The 20,433-nt window shown below is 41.1% G+C and overlaps 1 protein-coding gene across 15 annotated transcripts in view; it reads left to right on the top strand.

Annotated features, from left to right (window-relative positions):
• The window catches only part of hspg2 (heparan sulfate proteoglycan 2), a 107,960-nt gene that overhangs the window by 69,963 nt on the left and 17,564 nt on the right, over positions 1-20,433 (top strand). For 10 of the 15 annotated variants that reach the window (XM_055012586.1, XM_055012589.1, XM_055012587.1 and 7 more), the window contains 25 exons: positions 685-768; positions 1,433-1,525; positions 1,616-1,708; positions 2,122-2,352; positions 2,457-2,570; positions 2,666-2,793; positions 3,957-4,043; positions 4,268-4,326; positions 5,552-5,716; positions 5,826-5,936; positions 6,316-6,416; positions 6,629-6,809; positions 9,165-9,224; positions 11,640-11,762; positions 11,942-12,094; positions 12,601-12,761; positions 13,007-13,084; positions 15,662-15,797; positions 15,967-16,118; positions 17,351-17,489; positions 18,016-18,159; positions 19,397-19,531; positions 19,664-19,845; positions 19,957-20,152; positions 20,247-20,426. In XM_055012586.1, coding sequence (XP_054868561.1) covers positions 685-768; positions 1,433-1,525; positions 1,616-1,708; positions 2,122-2,352; positions 2,457-2,570; positions 2,666-2,793; positions 3,957-4,043; positions 4,268-4,326; positions 5,552-5,716; positions 5,826-5,936; positions 6,316-6,416; positions 6,629-6,809; positions 9,165-9,224; positions 11,640-11,762; positions 11,942-12,094; positions 12,601-12,761; positions 13,007-13,084; positions 15,662-15,797; positions 15,967-16,118; positions 17,351-17,489; positions 18,016-18,159; positions 19,397-19,531; positions 19,664-19,845; positions 19,957-20,152; positions 20,247-20,426 — 3,286 coding nt within the window. The remainder of the gene's footprint in view (positions 1-684; positions 769-1,432; positions 1,526-1,615; positions 1,709-2,121; positions 2,353-2,456; positions 2,571-2,665; positions 2,794-3,956; positions 4,044-4,267; positions 4,327-5,551; positions 5,717-5,825; positions 5,937-6,315; positions 6,417-6,628; positions 6,810-9,164; positions 9,225-11,639; positions 11,763-11,941; positions 12,095-12,600; positions 12,762-13,006; positions 13,085-15,661; positions 15,798-15,966; positions 16,119-17,350; positions 17,490-18,015; positions 18,160-19,396; positions 19,532-19,663; positions 19,846-19,956; positions 20,153-20,246; positions 20,427-20,433) is intronic. The other 5 variants (XM_055012595.1, XM_055012597.1, XM_055012598.1 and 2 more) reach the window with 3 other exon arrangements.

A 20,433-nucleotide genomic window follows, 5' to 3' on the forward strand; every position in this document is an offset into this window, starting at 1 on the left:
TGGCACATATCTTTATTTTTAAATGTAAACAGGAAACTGGTGTTTGAGATCATAAAGCTTAAAAGTTAATTAACAACCAGTTTTTATTAGGTTGTCCAGAGAAATAATATTTACTTCAGCAACATGTAAAAACACATAACAGATTTAAATTATGGTCTCCTAAAATATTGCTAAATAAATTTGGATTCTAGTTACTAAAGGATGAATAATTCACGTAATTCCAATGAGTTATTTGGAGGTGTTTTCAGTTGTTGAGCAAATCGCTCCCACTCATTGCTTTCACAGAGTGCACTCTAATTCTCCACCACAGTGTAACACCGGTTTAACAGTGGTCTTTCATTATGCTGTTTTCTGGTTTAAAGTTGCCTCTAACTGAGCCACATCTAAAGCTGTCATTTTCACATTAGTGACAATGGTTACTGCTTTAGTTGGCAGACAAGGCACGGTGTGAGTTCTGTGCTGCTATTAAATTGCAGCAGAGGAACTGAGTCTTTAAATGCGCTCTTACTGGCGAAGATATAACTGTATGTCACACATTTGTCCTGATTGTCTTGTCAGGCTTTACTCTTGGCCATGCTTGCCTGCTTGTGCTGCTTGTCTGGCTGCTTATGATTTGGTTTCGCTGCCTCTCCCTCTGTCTGTGGCTTATTCTCTTATGCCTCTCCTTCCCCCTTTGCCTCTCAGTACGTTCTGGTCTACAAAGGTTTCAGCTTGCAACAGGATGATCTGCTCTACTGGCAGCTCCCATCGCAGTTCACAGGGGATAAGGTAATTGTGAGAACTTTAGGGTGAAGCCCTCACCTCACTGCTGGTCAACCGCTTGGGAATCTCAAAAATACTGCACACTTAGTATCCTCGACTCTCAGTTTGATCCCTCACCTGTCCACACAACCCTACCTGTGTCCTAGATGTCCCTAAAAGCATCTTTCTGATTTCCTGCACAACATTCATCCTCTGTAGTAGGAAAAGGGCCTTGTGCCTTGTTCCTGTGTTAAATAATTACCTCATTTTTATCCATGACCTTATACAATTTGGAATATAAACTACAAATATCACTTACTGCTGTTTGGATTTCTGCATGGCTCTCTATAAGTAAACATTTAATTAATTAAGGAATTTATACATTATACATCCCATAATGCAACTAGTTTCTATCTTCCTTTTGATGAATAAAGCTTCTTTCAGAGTCACAGACCTCATAGACAGTTGTAGCAGTGTCACCACATCCTGCTAACTCCAGTAAATAACACTGTGGAAAAAGTTTAGTAGTTTGCTCCTTCACATCCTTGTAGTGCACAGGATTTGATGTTGGTATATATACTGTCCCACTCAACAGCTAAATAGTGCTGGTTTTAACATACTTCATGTGTGTTTCATCATAGAAACTACTGAACTGTTTAATTTGACAAAAAAAAAAAAATCTATATTTTAGGTTGGTTCTTATGGTGGTAAACTTAAATACACCATTTCCTACGTGGCTGGTCCAAGAGGAACACTGCTTGACGATGCTGATGTCCAGATTATTGTGAGTATGCCCTCAAGCTGATTGGCTCGTCTTCTACCATAGTTACACACATTTGAAGGTTTTACTCAACCTTCACTGTTCTTTCTGTAGGGTAATGACATCACCTTGGTAGCTCTTCAGCCTTGGACGAGGAGGCAGCAGGGCAGCAGAGAGACCAAACAGTTTGAGATTGTTTTCAGAGAGGTGAGTGGTAACAATAGCACATAACCAAAAGCAGTAACATTTACTCTCCTCTCTCCTGTTTAGCATTTTTAAGGCTCTTAAGCAAACACTTTTTAAATTGTATAATCAGGTACCAATGTTTAATAAAGTACAGTATTGATTGCAAAGATTACAACCTCTCCTATGAAGATATGTTTCATATGTTTCAATCTATGCTGTATTTTCTTATTTTGTCATTCATATTCTTTTTGTACCCCCCCACAGGAGGATGTGATAAATAGAGGGACTTAAAGTAAAGTGTTATAGCAACCAAATTACCTGTTGAAGTGATCTGTAACTAAGCCTGACTTCTATCTTCCACCCTTCCTTTGACCCAGTAAGCTAGAAGGTTTTAGTTGATATAGCATTCAAGTAACTGTTCTTTGATTTCATAGGAAAACTGGCGTCGACCTGACGGCATGCCCGCCACCCGGGAGCACCTGATGATGGTCCTGGCTGATCTTGATGATATCTTGATTCGAGCATCTTACTCCAGTGAGATGCGCTCCTCCAGCATCTCTGATGTCAACATGGAGGTTTCTGTGCCCAACTACAGCGGCTTGGCTCAGGCCCTGGAGGTGGAGCAGTGCCGCTGCCCTCCTGGATACCAGGGGCTCTCCTGCCAGGTCATTATCCAATCCTTAGACTTTCTCTGATTCTCTCTGAATCGTTGATCTCAGTGGAGGCAGTGCAGGTGGATTTTACCTAGATCGATTATTGTCACTTTTAGGACTGTGCACTTGGATACACTCGCACTGGAGGAGGCCTGTACTTGGGCCACTGTGAGCTCTGTGAATGCAACGGCCACTCGGACTCCTGCCACCCTGAGACCGGCATCTGCTCGGTATGCAACACTAAATCAACCCATGACTGTTCAATAGATTAAAGCTCCCTGATGAGACGGACAGATCTCTGAACGTGATATGTGTCTCCTTCCAGAGCTGTCTGCACAACACGCAGGGGGAGCTCTGTGAGCAGTGTGCTCCCGGCTTCTTCGGCGACCCCACCGTTGGCACTCCAGAGGACTGCCAGCCATGCGCCTGCCCTCACACTGACCCAGACAACCAGTAAGTACTGGCACAGATACCAAGACCTCACATTCCATCTCCTTTTATAGCTCAGGACAACTCTGTGTCCAGCACTTGTGTTTACAGAAAATTGCACTGTCTTGTAAATTCTGGAGCTCAGGAGATTCATTAACCTGTTTTCTGCCAGCTAGACTCAAATATTGTAGAATTCCCTCTCCACACTCGCTTAAGTTTAACAGATCAGGATTTTGCTGTTCAGTGCTAACAAATGCACTATAAAAAACAATCCCACAAAAAATATTAAAAATCTTGCAGCGAGGGTACCAGAAAAAGGAAAAAAAAACATTAAAAAACACTGGAATACTGTAGCAATCAAAAACTGTTAAAAAAAAGTGAAAATAACAACACATAATTGTCAAATGTGTGATATTTTTAGGAGATTAAAATGCTTTACTTATCTATATCTAGAATTTTTGGTTGTAAAAGAGCAGATTACTCTTTGTGAAAACAGATTTATGATGACATTACTTACAGCTTTGGCCTTTTTTGTAGTCAGCATGCATTTAAATACTTCTTCAGCAATTTTACAACATATGTGTAATTTAGCAAAACAGGAAAAATGTTTAAAATAACAATTAAAACATATGTTACATAATTTTTAAAAAAAAAATAGCAACAAATATCTGTGAAATATTTTTGCTGATTTGAGTACAGTAAAAATAGTGTGATTTCACAGTCAGATAAAGAAAGTGAAAAGAAGAGACGTGAATTCATGATTTTTTTTCTGTGATTGTGCTTATTTTCTGTAATTCTACCAAACAAAGAAAAGTTGCTAATTATCAGTAAGTTGTTTTTTTTTTTTTTTTGAATAACAGTTGAAAAACATTTACATTGTACAGTGTGTATTGATAAGGTGATAAAGAAATCGGTCTGTAAATTGAGGAATTTTGGACATCTGCTTCTGCTGAAAATCTGCTTATTTTTAAGTGTGTCATATTTTGTTGTGTTTTTGTTCTTTTGTCACAGTCAGATTTGCTTTAAAGTAGCCACAGCTATTTCTTGAACTATAAGTAAATACCATCAAAAAATGTTTCCAGTCCATTCACAACAATCGACAAACACTAAATTACTTTGATTTGCACTAAAGCTGTGGATATTTAATCTCCTTTTTTGCGCTATGCTTTGTGTAACTCATTTAACAGGTTCTCCCCAACTTGTGAGAGCCTCGGAAATGGAGGCTATCAGTGCACTGCCTGTCAGCCCGGCTACACTGGCCAGTACTGTGAGCGGTAAGATAACCCAACTTGTTCTCCTATTGTGGGTCCAAATAATTACTGAAATCATTTAAAGCACTTTACATGGATAAATCCCTGTCTTAGTAGGAAGACCTGCAGTTTTCACTGAAGTGCTATAAACTGCAAGAATTATAGTAAAACTAAACGAGATAAAATGTTGTCTTTGACTCGGTGTTTGCCATGATCAATGTTTCTGTATCTATTTTTGCCATCATCAGTTGTGCTCCTGGATATGTTGGCAACCCACAGGAGAGAGAGAAGTGTCGTCCAAACGATGGTAAGGTTACACTGGAATAATGGCTAAACAGACGTCAGGTTAAAAAAATCTAACCTTTTAATTTTGTTCCCAGGAGAAAATACAATGCTGTTGTTGCATGTGTTCTTCACATTAATTAAAAATATAGGAGAAAATTTTACATGGAGATGAAGAAAAGTTTACATAAATTGTGACTTCAAGCTTTTGTTTAAATCATTGACGCTACCTGTCACTTCCCCTGGTAGAATTAATGAATCTATATCACATGTGGTCCTGCAAAATAAAGACTGCCTGATAATACGTGTACAAAGAGAGAATTTTGCAAGACAGAAATACATTCTTGTTTAATGAAGATTACAAGTGGCAAATCCTGGATAGCAGCTTGTAAACCTGAAAGTTTTAATATGACCATGAACAGAGATTCCACAAAGTCATTGCATCTGTCCATGAAATGGTCAGAAACAGTATAAAACTTCAGGTTTTAGTTTTACAATTGTGGTGTCACTCTTGATCCAAAATCTCAAATCTTTTCTTCTTTATTTAACCCTTTGAACCCCAATACCACCACACCAGTGGGTTTGAAAGACATGTTATCTTTCTGAAAATCATTTATCAGTCACAAATTGTAAAAACAGAAGAAATCTGCAGTTTTTCAAGCTTTCAAAAACCCTTTACCGAATCATGTGTGATTTATCATTCAGTCAGGAAAATGAACCAAATTTAAGCTGAAAATTGTGGTTGTGATTTCAGCAGTGACTTTATTCCACGTAACTAAAAATTCCCCAAAAATACATCCTTTGCACAAACTACTTTCTGCAAAAAACTTAGTGACTCAGTTTTTTGTAAAACATAAACATAATCAGGGAACTTCAACTTTTGTTTTCTCTTTTGTGATTTCTGGCATTATAATGTCATCCTGCACATAAGACATTTTGGAGTTCTGTTTCGAACCACGGTTATGCTGTTTCCGTTGAGGTGTTTCACTTTATATTGCAGTGAAAAATGAACCCACAGTGAGTAAAAATGTAACATGAGGAAAAAATACTGAGTTCCGAGGATTGACTGTACCCTTGACCAGGTTTGGCTAAAATCTCAAGTCACCATGAGATGGCATCCACCTGGTTTTATCTTTGAGACACAAGTCTAGCTTACTGTCTGAGCAGTGGAACGCCACTCTGATGCCAGTTTTTGATATTTCTAGAATGAATTCTGGATGAGTTTCTTATGACCATTTATTGTAATGCAGTTGCAGCCTCCTTGGTGGTAAAGGTTTACCCAGAGAGGGTCCTAGCATCACAGGGCGGCCCTGTCACTCTGCGCTGTCAGGTGTCTGGATCTCCTCCACACTACTTCTACTGGTCCAGAGAGGATGGACGGCCCATCGCCAGCAGCGCTGACCGACGCAGACAAGGTACTGAACAAGTGCTCTGAATACACAGATTGCACACGACATATGTTTCTATGTAAAGGACACCATCTTTTGTATGAATACAACACCTGTTTCTCATTTGTGTGTGTAGGAGCAGAACTGTACTTTCCCAACGTCCAGCCAAGTGATGCTGGTGTTTACGTCTGTACCTGCCGCGACCAGCGTAGCACTAACAGGAGCCGGGCTGAAATTGTCGTCACAAGTGTGTATTTGTCTCATATCAGCAGATGTGTTTGCCTTCATGCAGCCTATTGCAGCACACTGAACAGATGCCATCCATGGTTCAATGTGGATTTGCTTAAGTATAGATTTTATAACACTGCATTCTTCAGTTTAGTTGATAGCTTTGTGGTGTGTGTTTGCTACCTGGAGTTTCTAGAGTGTTTGAATAAAATATACAGAGATGGCAAACAGTAAGTCTGATAGATGAAATGTGTTTTTCAATTTTAAAAAAGTTGTTTCAGCTTTTATAGGAAAATTGAAATGGTTTCTTCTGTAAGAACTGATACAGTAAAGTTTATTTTCATTCTACAATACTCATTAACAATATGGTTAACCTAGCTGTCCCTGCATCTCACCAGGTGTCCAGTCCAAAGCCATTGAGGTAACAGTTGAGGAGCCTAAAGCTCAGACTGTCAGAGTTGGATCTACTGTCAGCTTCATCTGTACTGCAAAGAGCAAGGTAACACTGGTTAATGCTTGTTTGTTATTTTAGGATGTGCCGGTTGGCTGTCTCCATGTTTCCATTAAGCTAAGCTAACAAGAATTAGCTTTATATTTACCAGTAGTAACCAAGTGATATTCATTTCTTCATCTAAATCAAACATGTTTAAACAGTGTTGCAGACACGATTGCATACCGATGATGTGTGTTTATTTCCTCCCCTGTCCACAGTCACCCGCCTACACCCTGGTGTGGACCCGGGTGGGTAATGGGAAACTTCCCAACCGGGCCATGGATTTCAACGGCATCTTGACAATTCAGAACGTCCAACCAGAAGATGCTGGCGTTTACGTTTGCACAGGCTCCAACATGTTTGCCATGGACGAGGGCAATGCCATCCTCTACGTGCCAGGTTCGTGATCCTCGGCACTGCATTCCATTACCCATCACCCCCTGCTACCGTACCAGCTCTGGCTCCTGTAGTTCTTCACCTTAAGCTTGAGCCCCCCCTTCAGCTTGGAATGGTGCATGCTTTTCTGTTTTGCTGCATTTCTCATCATGTGGTGTGGCTTGCAGTTCTAACTCCCCATGCTATTGCACTCTGCTCTCATATGCCACATTTATCTCATTATCATCATGCCAGCGAAGCTCTCCTCCTGCCTTTATTTTAACTTGCTGTCTTGTACGTCTGATTAGTGGAATTTCTTGGACTTTATATGAAGAAATACAGCTTGTGGGTTTGGTTATAACTAAAACTTTAGAGCGCAAAATTTCCACATAACATACGTGGTAAAATGTGCAGTTTTAGATTTAACTAATGGGCAATGAAAGTTCAAATTATCACTCCTCTGGATCTGTGATTTGTGGGTCATGCTTTCTGCCAACACTGTACTGAAGCTACTGCAGAATTTATTTTCTTTTTTTCACATGGGTTGAATTAATTGGTGGTGGTTTGGTTGCTTCTCAATCACTGATAGATCTTCTCATTTTTGCTGCTGAACGTTTTACTAGCAGGGTGCTAAAATCTGGTGTAGGTCTTTAACTCTGGGCTCCCGGGCTCCTCCCTGTCCGAGCTGTAGTGTGTAATGATGACGGGGGATGCAGATGCAACGATGGGTGCTTAGCGACTCCACGACTGACATTCAAAGAAGACTTCAGTGTATCTGCAATAAAGGAGGAGTAGGAAGAGGCCCCACTGTCCACCAGGTTTTACTTGTTCCCCTCCTTACAATATTCCTTCCTGAAATTACTGCCTGCTGTGTTACTGTCCTTATCATCCTGATGATGAATGTTGATGAACAAAACGGTGCTATTAGCCATGCAGCTGGTTAAACTTGTGGTTAAATTCACTCTCTACTGTAATACTGCTGTAATATCACTTCTTTTGTGTCGGTAAAAGTCGACCTGTTTTGTATCGGTTGTTACTTGTCAGATTTAGCCGGTAAAATATTTAAGATCCGACTTGAAATACAGAAGAAAAAAATTGTATTTTCAATCCTTATTTTGTCAATAATCGGCTACAGTTGTATATTATGTTTCATTCTGTCAGTGTTGTCGGCACATTTTATTTTTTAATTGACTGAAATACTGTATGTTATAGCTAAAAAGTTTCCATGAAATCAAATATATTAGAAATGTTAGAATTTCTTTTTGTTTTGTTTTTTCAAACGAATTGGCCATGTGAATGCAATTGCCTTGTTTGATGTGTGTTTACGTTTAGGCAATTTCAAGTGTTTTTATAAGAAAATATTTCTAAATATCTCTGAGAACATCTTTCTGGACAATCGCAGGTCATATTTTAAACCTTTTTTTACCATTTGGTCCTCATTTCTTTCTTTGCAATTTTTAAAATTTGTTTATTCATATTGATTCAAGGGCTATATGATTGCAAATATATACAAAGGTGCTTCTGTAAAGATTTTACTCTTTTTAAAAAATATTTCTTTTTAAACAACACCTAACTGATGCCATGTACACGTCATGTTGTAATGTATTTATCTTAATTGTGAAAATATGTTGTGAAAAAGAGAAAATTGATTAAAACAATGACAAAGCGATTTGTTAATTTATGGATGGGGCTCATTCACATATGTTATATTGATTGATTGGTTCAGGATAACCACAAGCTGTATGTCGGCTTTTTAACAGCTAAAGCAAAACTAAAGTCTCGATGTTTAGAATTACTTCTTGCTACTAACCCGCATGTCTTACTGTGGCTACTCCTCATATCCTCATCTGTCTTTGTGTTGCTGCACAGTTCTCTCAGTCGTGTTTTTTGAGTGTTCGTGTGTGTCTATGCATCGTGAGTGTGATTTCAGAGCGTAAGAAGCAACTTGAAGAGCTGTTATTTTTGTCTGTTACACATGTTTACAGTCTTGGTTGGTTTCCGCTGAGTGTGAGATTAGCATAAAATAATCTAACCAGCACACTTCAGCGCACTGTGTAACTCATTTTCTCAAAAAAAAAAAAAAAACATCAGGTAAGTATGAAAATTGACTGTATGAAGCTATGAATCAAATGGCACCACGAGGAACAAATTAATGCACAAAGAGAAATGGAAAAGGGTGGTGCCAGATGAATTCAGGTTCATGCATGTTTGCATCGTGTGTGTGTATGTGTGAAGATTATCGGAATCAAACCACGGCGGCCCACGTGCGGAGATGGATGTAAGTGTCTCTGGGGAGATGGGAGGTAAACTGCTGTTTGCTTTACCTGTTTACCTGTCCCCCCTCCCTGCCTCCCTTCCCCCCCTTCCCCCCATCTCCAGAGGCCTCACAGACTCAGATGTTTTACACAGCGTATGAAATGTTTGAAGGACACAGAAAGCGTAAGTCCGCATGGGCATGGTTTCCTCTCTGCCGGGGGCTCCCTGGAGGGACCCGCCTCTCCTTCTCCGTGTCATGCATGCACTTCATCTTCCGCAGCATGGATACACTGCGGGGCCCGGTAACGCCCATGTACAGTCCACCAAGCAACAGCTGCAGAAACTACACGCCCAGAATCCTGGAGCTTCCATGCTGTATCATGTGCTGCTCCTCAACAGCCTAATCTGCGATTTAAAGATGGATTCTTGTGTCCTTGTTAGAGTCAAAGCTTTTAAGATTGTACATGGGCATTACTGGCTCCTACCTGACTCTTTGGGTTCATTGGGGTCCATCACTGCAGGAAAAAGTGCATGTTCATTCTCATGGGCACCTCCTCATGAATGTCGAGTCTCCTTTCCATCACTGTAAAAGATCATAGTGTTATTTAGTAACTGTAGGCTTCATTTTACTGTCACACTTCACAGACTTGGCGTTCTAGACAAGCAACCGTTCAGTTACTTAAGATAACTGACAGGAATTGTGAGATTTTGCAGTAAAATATCTTGCCAAATTTGACAAAAATATTTTATAGTTTTTACAGTATCTAGTGCTACACATGTACTTCTGTGTTTTGGGTGACAGCATCACCACATTCAGAGAAAGGAGATGTCACTTTATCTTTGTCTTCTTTTCCTCCACACTTTCCTCTGTCTTTTTCAGGAAACATGCTGTACTGCTTAAAAACTGTCATCTGGGCTTCAAACATCATACTGTGCCTAATACATCCCATCACTACTTCGTTACATTGTAGCTGAGTGTTCGTGGCAGATTGCTATCCACACTTCCATCTGTGCCACACAGTGCTTTAAATATCAGTGAAGGGGACTGTAGATGGAAGTCAAGCTATGTTGCAAAGGATTCATTCATCCAAATATACAAGAAAACTGATTTCCTTAGTTACCTGTAGTGGTATGTAGCCATGACGTTTAGTTGTAGCTGTCCAGATTTAGAGAGATGTGACTTTGCTGTCTTGCAGGAGTTGAGAAGGTGAATGGAAATTCACAGGGATACTGTCTGTAAATTCTAGCAGCGTGGATAGTTGATTAGTCAGTCATCCACTACTTTAGTGAAGTAGATTGCAATAAAATTGACTCATATTCCTGATACCCAGCAGGTGATTCCCATTGACTTTGCTAATCCTCTGAGTTCTCCTCTAGCGCCATCAGGAGCTCAACTTTTGCAGTTTTCGAGGAAATTTCTCAACAACTGTTAAATGGATCGCCATGAAATTTGGTGCACACACCAACTCTAACTTTGGTAATCCCATAAGTTTTCATATAGCACCATCAACAGGTCAAATGTAATGTAATCTGTCCAATATTTTAGATGGCAAAGCTAAAAACATTCCATCATCTTCAGTTCCACTTTGTGTTAAGAACTAATTAGCAAATGTTAGCCCACTAATACCTTAAATGGTGATGGCAATAGGGCTAACATTATACCTGCCAAGCAAAAGAATGTTAGCATTGTCATTAGCATTTCACTCAACTTAAATGTGCAGTACATACTCACTGAGCCTCTAGCCCAGCAACAGACTCTTAGTCTCAATTAAAAAATATTTTTTCGAAGTTTTCAAGAGGGGAAATTAAATAGCATTCTCCGCCTGGCAGACGGCTATCTCAAGTCCTGGACAGATAAAACTAAAACTGTCTGCTTGGATAGCTACTATTAGTGAAATGAAGTTAGAAATGATGTTTTCTTCTCATTGGGGTGTGTCAGTACTTCAAGTTTCACCTTCTGATGCACTTATTGTGATAGAGCTTTTCAACACACCCCCATACGCAAAAATAAAATAATTCTTAGATGCTACTCGTGTGGACTTCATATCTGCCCCACGTCCCACAGAGGATGGTGAGTTCTCTGGTCACCCTGAAGTGTTGGTGTCACCAGGGTCAGAAAGTCAGAGCTGAGCCCAGCCTATGGCGGTCCCAGAGGTTTTCAGCCTTCTTCGATGCCCTCATACTCCACCCTCTGTACTGAAAGAGGCCTTTCTTTCGCTCTGCCACCCTGGGATCATATGGGATTGAATACGAAGTCTAGCAGCCAGCCAAACTGGCGCAGACGGCATTATGCCCGGAGGCCAGGCCAAGGACTGCCTCCCACATCTCATCTGTTTTGTCTGCACTGAGGATCTCAGCTGCCAAGTGAAGGGGTGGGGGCAGGGGCCATCATTTTCCCTCTCGGTCTGCTCACTTCCTTAGAATAAAAAGCGTTCCCACAGCTTTATAATAACTTAATATAATGTTCAAGCAGCAGGTTGTAGACTCCTGACAAGGCTTCATATTCTGCTTCCCCACCACACGAATCGACCAATCAGTATTTTATTTCTTAGCATGACTTATTAGAGCTCTACTTGACTGCCATGTCTCCTCATGTAGCTGCAGAGGGGGCCCAGCCTGTGGCCACCATCAGTCCCTCGGTGCTGAACGTCCAGCAGGGCCAGCGGGCAGAGCTTCGCTGCACAGTGACTGGAAACCCAACCCCTGCCATCGAATGGATCGGTACGACCAGTTAGAACTCCTGATTTATGGTGTTTGGTGCAGTAAACATAGTGTGTCTATCATTTACCATATTTTGTTAATTTCCTAAGATGACTCTGGGAAATCCACTCAAGCAAAACTAAATCTTTAACTGCTGATTATGTCCCTGCAGACAGGCTGTAATTGTGTGATTATTACAGGAGGTCCAGGGAACAGAATGAGTCCCAGAGCTGTGATCCGAGGTGGTGTACTGACCTTCACAGCAGTGGACCCGGCTGATGAGGGAGAGTACACCTGCAAGGCCCTGAACACTCACGGCGAGCACACTGCACGGGTTTCCCTCTTTGTCCAAAGTATGATTTGTGTTTATAGACACATTTGAGGGGGGTTGCCTACCTTGTCTGTGCAAATTGCAATGTAAATTATTAGATTTCCGGGATGGAATAGTTATGGAAGTCAATCCAATATCAAGTTTTTCACTTTGTTAACATGTTCATAGGGTGTTTTATATATGCTGATAGACGTGTGGTTGAATTACTCCATATTACAACTTGTCATAGAGTTGTAGGTGAGCTGGCAGGTTAAACTACCTGTGGGGAAGTAGGGACTTCCTCGAGCTGCATGTTCTAGATCAAGCAACAGTGTAGAGTTACATCTAAGTCCTGTTTAAGCAAGAAGGGATTCTTTTGTTGGAAAATCTTCTGAACATATATTTTTCATATACACAGTTTAGTTTTTAGGGCTTAACTCAACAACCAGAGAGGAACTTTAAGTAATGGAAACAAGTATGTATTTTTTGTAGTTAACTGTGGTGGATATATGAAATATTTGAATGACCATAATGCTTCTTTTGGGTTAGAATATAACCCAAGTGGCCTTGGCACCCAACCACAAGTCCAAGTCAGTCCCCAAAATATTGAGGTCCATGAAGGCGACACCCTGAGGTTGTACTGCAGAGCATCAGGATCACCCACCCCTAAGCTCACCTGGCTGAAAAACGGTGGACAAATCCCTCCCCAGGTGAGACATCTCCTGCTGCCTCTGCTGGCTGGATGATAACTTTAACATACATTGAATCAAAATGTAACAATATTTACATTCTTCTGTGCTATACCTCTATCTTAAACCTCGAGGTATGTCCAGTGCCGATGGTGTTTCTTGTGACTGTTTCAGCATTTTGACCATTTACCTTTATTTTTCCCTCCCTTCTGTTTGTCTCCTCCCCCTTGTTTTTTTGATCCTACCCTGTTCTGACGTTTGCTCAGGCCATTCCCTCTCACGGTTTCCATCAGTTTAAAAGCAACAGTCTCGATGTGTTACAGAGACGTATTGAGGAGCTGCAGGTCTGTCCATCTGTCCGCTGTCTGTCTGTCCCGTCTCGTAGTTCACATCCATTGTCCTTGACTGACCTCGTCTTCACACATTGTCGACTAAGTGCATGATCAAATGTGTCCTTGATTCACACCTTGTAAACCACGTTAATTTACCACAGCTGCTCACTGAGTCCCTTTAGAGCTGCTGCCAAATCCATTTAAACCAACTCGCTGGGTCTGGTTGACTTCTCAGTGTACTTGCATGCAGTCCTTGTTTTTATGTTGCGTTTTATTAATGACGATGTTCCATAGTGTCTTGTTTTGTTCTGTCCACATCATACCATCCCTGATATGTTTGGGTTCTCAGCACCCAGTTGACCCCCATCATTCCACTAAGCGTATTAACAGGACTAAGTATACAGTAGGTACTGTAGGTATTTCAGACATATTTTACACTGTGCCAGGCGCAGCCCGCTGCCCCCCTGCCCCGTAGGGTTTTGTGTTAGTCTGGTTTCTGCATGGCCCTCTGTGGCTCGTCGAGGGCTTCGGGGCCTGTTTAGTTCTGCCTCAGAGAGCCACTGCGTTGTGTCAGCCTTTCCCAGGGGGAGCCGGGCTCTGCCGTGCGACCACGCAGAAATTCTGTATGCTCTAGCAAACGGCTTGCTTTGAAAACTCGTCAATGGGTTCAGACGCACATTGAGCCAGGGCCCGCCTCAGCCACTGCTCGGTTTAGCCTTCCTCACGGTTGAATGGGCTGGAGCTAAGCAGCTTTGTCCATGGATGCCCCAACACCCCCCGGATACAGTAATCCCTCCCCAGACCCTCCCCTCCTGATTTCCCTCCTCTCTGAGGTGTTTCCAAACTTAATGCAAGCTCATTTTCAGCCTTGCTGGGCGTCTGACTACCATGTGGAGTAGTGTACAAACAAGTCAAGTTGTTGATAGCTCATGAGCCAGAAAGTGTCAAATATGAGTGAAACTAATGCAGAGTTTTTGGTTCTAACTCCACAATGGCTCTGAGATATTTGATGGTGGATATTTTGACTTTAAAAGGCATTGGCTAGTGATAATTCCTGAATTTGTCAACCTACTTTGTAATGCTCACTGAGAAACCTCTGGCTCAAATCAGCTGTCTCTTCTAACTGTCCTAATTTTTTCATCATTTTGATACTCATTAGTCATTAATTCTTTTAGAACAAATATAATAAATGTAATTATTGCTGATCATGTTACATTAACAAATTAAACCCTCACCAATCACCGTAGAACTGTTGACATCACTTAGTACAGTACTTCGTACTAAGTACAGTGCCACTGAGATCATAAACAAATGTACAAACTGTAGCAATAACAGCTCTTGTCTTGTCTAAAAGGTCTATGCTATAGTGCTTTTGTGTTGCTATTAGCTAGTAATGCCACAATGTTAGCAATGTTATATTTGTGTTGTTTCAAGGGACACAAGACAGGTAAGTGATGTGCTTTGTCCTCATTATATGATTTATCCTTGTTGCTATGGTGCAAATATGAGTAAAATAATGGATTATTCCACAAGGAGTCAACCAAGTCGAAAATAAAGTTCCACAGGATTACCACAAAATCAGCTGGGGTTTTTTGTACAATAAATTTGGTATATTTCATGATGCCATTCAAAATTTGACTCTCATACCATGAACATTTTCCAAGTTACAGGCCCTTGAAGTACATGGGAATGGACCGAAAGTTCACACTTTCTAATTTTCAATACAACTGGACGTCAGTACAAACTGAGTAGAATTTGAAGAACTATCAGACAAGCACTGAATGCTCCAAACTTGCCTGATCAATGTGATTTCTCCAAACTGCTATGAAAAACATCACAACCAGTGTCTCCATTTCACACCCATAAGCTGCATTCCCCAGTGTCAAAATATGCTCATATTAGAAAAATGTTTTGACACAAAGGGAAATCTTGACAATGAGTCTGGTATCAAAATGTAGGTTAAAAAAAGAGCTTTCATATTCTCTAATTTGTTTTGACCACCCTCCTGTGCCACATCGTGATGTGACCCTTGAAAGTTTACCCAAAATGCTCTTTTCTTCAGTCAGAAAACAGATAACACATCCAGGGTAGCAATGCATTTTTTATTACTCTGTCATGGACATTAAACTGGAGCAGTTTTGCTCTTGAAACTATGATATATCTCATGCTTAAAGTTGGTTCTAGAAAAAATTATATTGAGGAAAAACAGGATTTTGGCTTCAGTTTGTGACATCTGGAGTGGGTGTAAAATTGATTTGGTTGCAGTTTATAACAGAGCTCAAATGTGCTTTTTTAAACCCTGAAAATTTCATGTGTTTACCTCCTGTACTTGTAAAGTTAAGAGGGCTCAAAAACACTGAAAAAATAACAAGAATTAAAAAGCAGAAAACTCCTGTTTACTTCAAAGGCCTGCAATTTGGAAAATATTCATAGTATGAGAGTAAAATTTTGCATGGTGTCACTAAATATACTAAAGGTATTGTACAAAGATTCTGAGTCAGTCACTGTTGGAGACACTAATGTGTCGTGTGTGTCATGGCAGCTAAAAGGTGATGTGCATTAACTGAGATAAGTTTGTTTGCTTTGCAGGCACGAATGGACCGAACTGACATCGGTACTCTGCTGATCCCCAACATCAAGATGTCTGACTCGGGCACGTACATGTGCGTTGGCAGCAACAGTGTCGGCTCAAATAGTGCTCCCATTAAAGTCAGCGTGCTCAAAGGTCAGATGACACAGCGGTCAAACGAAAGTAGAGAACTGTTTTGAATATTTTCATTCAATTGTGTAGTCTGCTTTGGTTTTATCTACGGCATGTTTTCATTTAGAACTTTGTAGAGTACATTTATGTTTTTTTTTTACAGTTTGTGGTGCATCTGTTTGTGTTCATGCAGCGGACCATAACACCGCAGCTGTTAGCATCCAGCCATCTATAGCTGACGTCCAGGAGGGCCAGAATCTGGAGCTCAACTGTTTTGCTCCTGGGAATCCTCCTCCTCCAGTCACATGGACGAGAGCCAGTGGACGCCTCTCTTCCAACCACCAGGTAAACACTCTGGCATTGTTAAGATAAGATAAGATAAAGTTCTTTATTTCTCCCCACTCCAGGGGAAATTTACATTGTTACAGCAGCTTTATTTACAATATATACAAGGGTGAAAAAAAATTTTTAACAGAAAAAATAAAAATAAAGTTTAAAAGTGCAAAGATGTTGTTGTACCCACATTTGATTAGAGATGTCTGACATGCTAGTAAAGGTCTTTAAATAATTCTTCTAGACATCTTAAGAATGTGTGTATTCAGGTCAGAGTCGTTACAGTTTGAAGCCTGTTTAGCACATGTAAGCACATGGATTTAGACTCTGGCTGAAGTCCAGTGTGTAGAATTCTGGAGTACATATGAAAAATGTGTTGCTATAAAGAAAATCCACTTTTTCCTGAGTGTTTATGCATTTTTTAATTTTGCCAACATATTAATATTATACACTCTTAAGCCAAAACATTACGACCACCTTCCTAATATGCTGTTGGTCCTTTGTGAGCTGCCTGAACAGCTCTGACCCACTGAGGACTGGACTTTTGAAGACCTCTGGAGACACCTTGTTGTCTCTGGCAGCAAAATATTAACTGCAGATCCTTTAAGTCCAGTAAATTGAGGGGTGAAGGTGCTGTGGATCTGAGTTGTTGGTTCAGCACATCTCACAGATGCTTGATTGAATTAAGACCTGGGTAAATTGGCACCGGTATGTCTTCTCACAGTGCAAATGGCACACACATGCTCAGTTATCTATGTGGTGTAAAAGACAATTGAACTCATTGGACCTGATGTCCATCTTCCATTGCTCCAACAGAAGTTTGGACACTCGGGACACTCGTGACAGTATAACCCCACATACAGCAGGGTGCCATACCCAGTGTGCTGTACCACATCCTTCCCATTACCCTCATAAAAGTTTTCTGCAATTTGTGCCACAGTAGTCCATTCTGCCGGTTTGGATGGAACAGCATTGCCTTCTTGGCCTTTGGGACCCACAAAAACATTGTTTACCTTTACCAGTTTCTCCTACATTCAACAAGTCCAACATGTCCCAGACCTTGACCTGCACTGTTAGATAATGACAAGTTTTGGCTTTTATCTGTGAGTGGTCATAATGTTTTACTTAACAGCACATAGTCTTATAGTAGCAGTAGCAGGAGTGGTGGTTGTGCTGGGTTTTGGGAGTAAAATGGCGCATTTTTCTTGCAAGTTGAATTGAGGTGACTCCTTTTCGTCCTGCAGGTTGTGGGTAGTCAGCTGCGTATCCTGTCAGCCACTCCAGAGGACTCAGGAGAGTACATCTGTCGGGTGCAGGGCAACCCGGCAGGATCCCATATTCATCAGTCCTCTGTGTCCGTGTCCGTCACTGCATCTTCTTCACGTAAGTTTATTTAACCCTTAAGGCCTTGTGCATTCATTCTCATACATCATAGACAGACAAGTCAGATGGAGTAAACAACAGCCCACTTGTTCCACGTGTTCAGTCCCACTCTACTGTGCTTTAGATTGGACATTTTCATTCAACGTACTTTCTAACTGGAGAATATTACTTGCCAACATCAGTCAGCAGCTGAGAGAAATACACTGAGGGCAGAGCATTACACAGCAGGGTGTTGTTCTCAGACTAACACTCCCACACTTCATGAATGAACTTTCCAGTTGCACTTTCCTGTGTAGCCCAGTGTGACCTCAGTCAAAGTGACTTTCCCCACTACTGTCCCATGATCTCATCCCGCTTCACTCCTTCCTGGACATCAGCGATGTTTGACTCTCTGCCAGTGAAGCCCATAGCCGCACTGATTAGAAATGTATTACTTTAGGTCCCTGTGAATAATGCATCAGCTAGATGAAGTGAGATTGTTCAAATTGAATATATCCAGAGTCCAAACCCCTGGTTTCCGCTGCAGGCCTACAGAGCCCAATCATCGCCATTGAACCCCACAGTGCTGCAGTGCGTCTGGGGGAGTCGGCCAGCTTCAGATGCAGGGTGTACAGCGGAGCCCAGCCTGTTCGACTGGAGTGGAAACTGGCCAGCAACCAGCCGCTGCCAGGTAATAACTCTACACCCACTGCCTCTGAGGAACAAACCTGCCTAATGAGTTCTGATTTTATGATGCAATTATTTACAAGCAATTACAGCTACAATTCACCCGTGAAGTACTCCTCTGTTACTTCATTTAATGACTAATTGAGAACTCAGAGTTTCTCTCACATCTCTTTCTCCAACACTGGCATTGACATTTTGCATGAGTAAAATTTTGCACGGTATTAGTAATGTCTGGTAATTTTTCATGGGATGATGCTATTTTAATCTCAGATTTCCACCCATGTTGATGTGGTTACCTCGTTTAGAATGTTTCCAAAAGAATGGAAACAAGTTTATTTAGTTGTTCCAGCTGGATTTTTCTTTGGTTCTACATCCATGTTTTTGAATAATGTAAATAGTTGTCTTAGATTGCAGACAGAGATGCTGCTCATTAGACTCCTCCTGCCACCTTAACTCACTTCTTTCAAACCCTACACCTCCAGTTTGTACTGCTCATTCCAAAAACACATTCCAGAGTTTATTTGAAGATGATTTGAGGCTTCAGTAGGCCTGAGTTAATATAACCACATAAGTATATATTCTAGAGTTAGAGCCTTTTTTGGTAATTAAAAAAAAAAAAAAAAAAAAAAAAAGACCTCAAATGCTGCTCAAAAAGGAAACAGTTATTCAGTTACTGAACCATCATATTAAATTCAAATAAACTTTGGAATACATTTTTTCATAGAGCAAGAATTTATAGATTGTCTTTCACTGCTTACTCAGGCACACGGTTTAATTAGGAGGTATTAAAATACAAACGCAAAACTTTGTGAAGGCAGTTGACAGTCTCAGTAAATATACTTTATACACTGATAACACACCGACAAAGATTACAGTTTTTTGTATATTTTGTTTCACTTTACTTAGTTTCTAAGTGCACAATACTTTTAATTTATTTATAATTTTTCATTCAATTTCATTTAGCTTTTTTTCACACCTAGTTTTGGTTTTTAGTTTAGTTTTAGTTAAATATAATGACCTTGACTATGAGCAGAACATATTTTAGCATTCAAATGGACACTTCACTGTTGAAAGTTGGTAGTCCATTTTTTAAACTGAGACAGTTCTTGATATTATTTTTGAAAAACTTTACAAGTCCTTCTTCAGACTTCTCCTCTTTTCACAGGCTGAACTGATCTTTCAGATGCCTTCTGCACTTTCTAAAACAGATCTACTTTGTCATTTGCTCTCCTGTCCTGCAGATAATGTCAAAATTGGCCCTGATGGCTCTGTTATGACCATTACCAATGCTCGCCGAAGCAACCACGGTGCCTACCGTTGTGTGGCCAGCAACCCGTTCGGCATCACCCACACCATTGTGTCTTTGATTGTTAAAGGTAAGCTACATGCACATCAGTATGTAATGTTAAGTATCACCTCACACCCCCAAACTTGTAAGAGCAGGGTTCCCTCTAGTGGCCGGTCAGATATCAGAAAGTCAAACCAGTGTTGATTGTCTGTGGTTTCAGAGTCTCCTGTGGCCACTGTCACCCCTGTTGGGCCTCTGCATGTCAGGGTGGGTGAACCCATTAACCTGGAGTGCCAAGCATCAGGAGAGCCTCGCCCCTCAGTCTCATGGCACAGGCTGGACAACAACCGCAAGACCATGCTGAGCAGCCCTGTGCCCATGGAGTCCAATGCAGTCATGCAGGTACTGATACATCGGGTAACATTGTCTGTTAAACAATCAAACTTTCTACTTGCTTGTTAAAGTTGCAGGTTCAAAGTCATTGGTTTTGATGGTAAAACACATTTTTTGCAGATTCTAGTAGCACGCCCAGAAGACAGTGGCACATACGTGTGTGCAGCTCGCAACAATGAGGGTACTACTGAGACTAAAGTGGAAGTTTTTGTCGAGGGAGGACCCCAAGTTCCTACAGTGCCCAGGGCCTCTGTTCCTGAACCACTCATGGTTGTGGTGGAGGGACAGACTGCCACACTGCGCTGTGACGCCCATGGTAATGTCTGCAACACTGTACCAAAGACAGTGTGCAATCACAGTTTCACCCTAGTCTTTTATTTACTTAAAGTTCCCTGCTTTACCTTGTGTAGGTTTCCCCTCCCCAAAGATCACGTGGTCCAAGCTGCGGTCCCCTCTGCCATGGAGACACAAGGTGGTGAACAACAGCCTGGTGCTGCCCACCGTTGGTCGGCAAGACTCTGGAGAATACATCTGCAGTGCCACCAACAACATGGGCACCACTGATGTCACCATCATGCTCGATGTAGAGAGTGAGTG

Source organism: Amphiprion ocellaris, chromosome 8 (assembly GCF_022539595.1).
Source record: "Amphiprion ocellaris isolate individual 3 ecotype Okinawa chromosome 8, ASM2253959v1, whole genome shotgun sequence".
Classification (NCBI taxonomy): Eukaryota; Metazoa; Chordata; class Actinopteri; family Pomacentridae; genus Amphiprion; species Amphiprion ocellaris.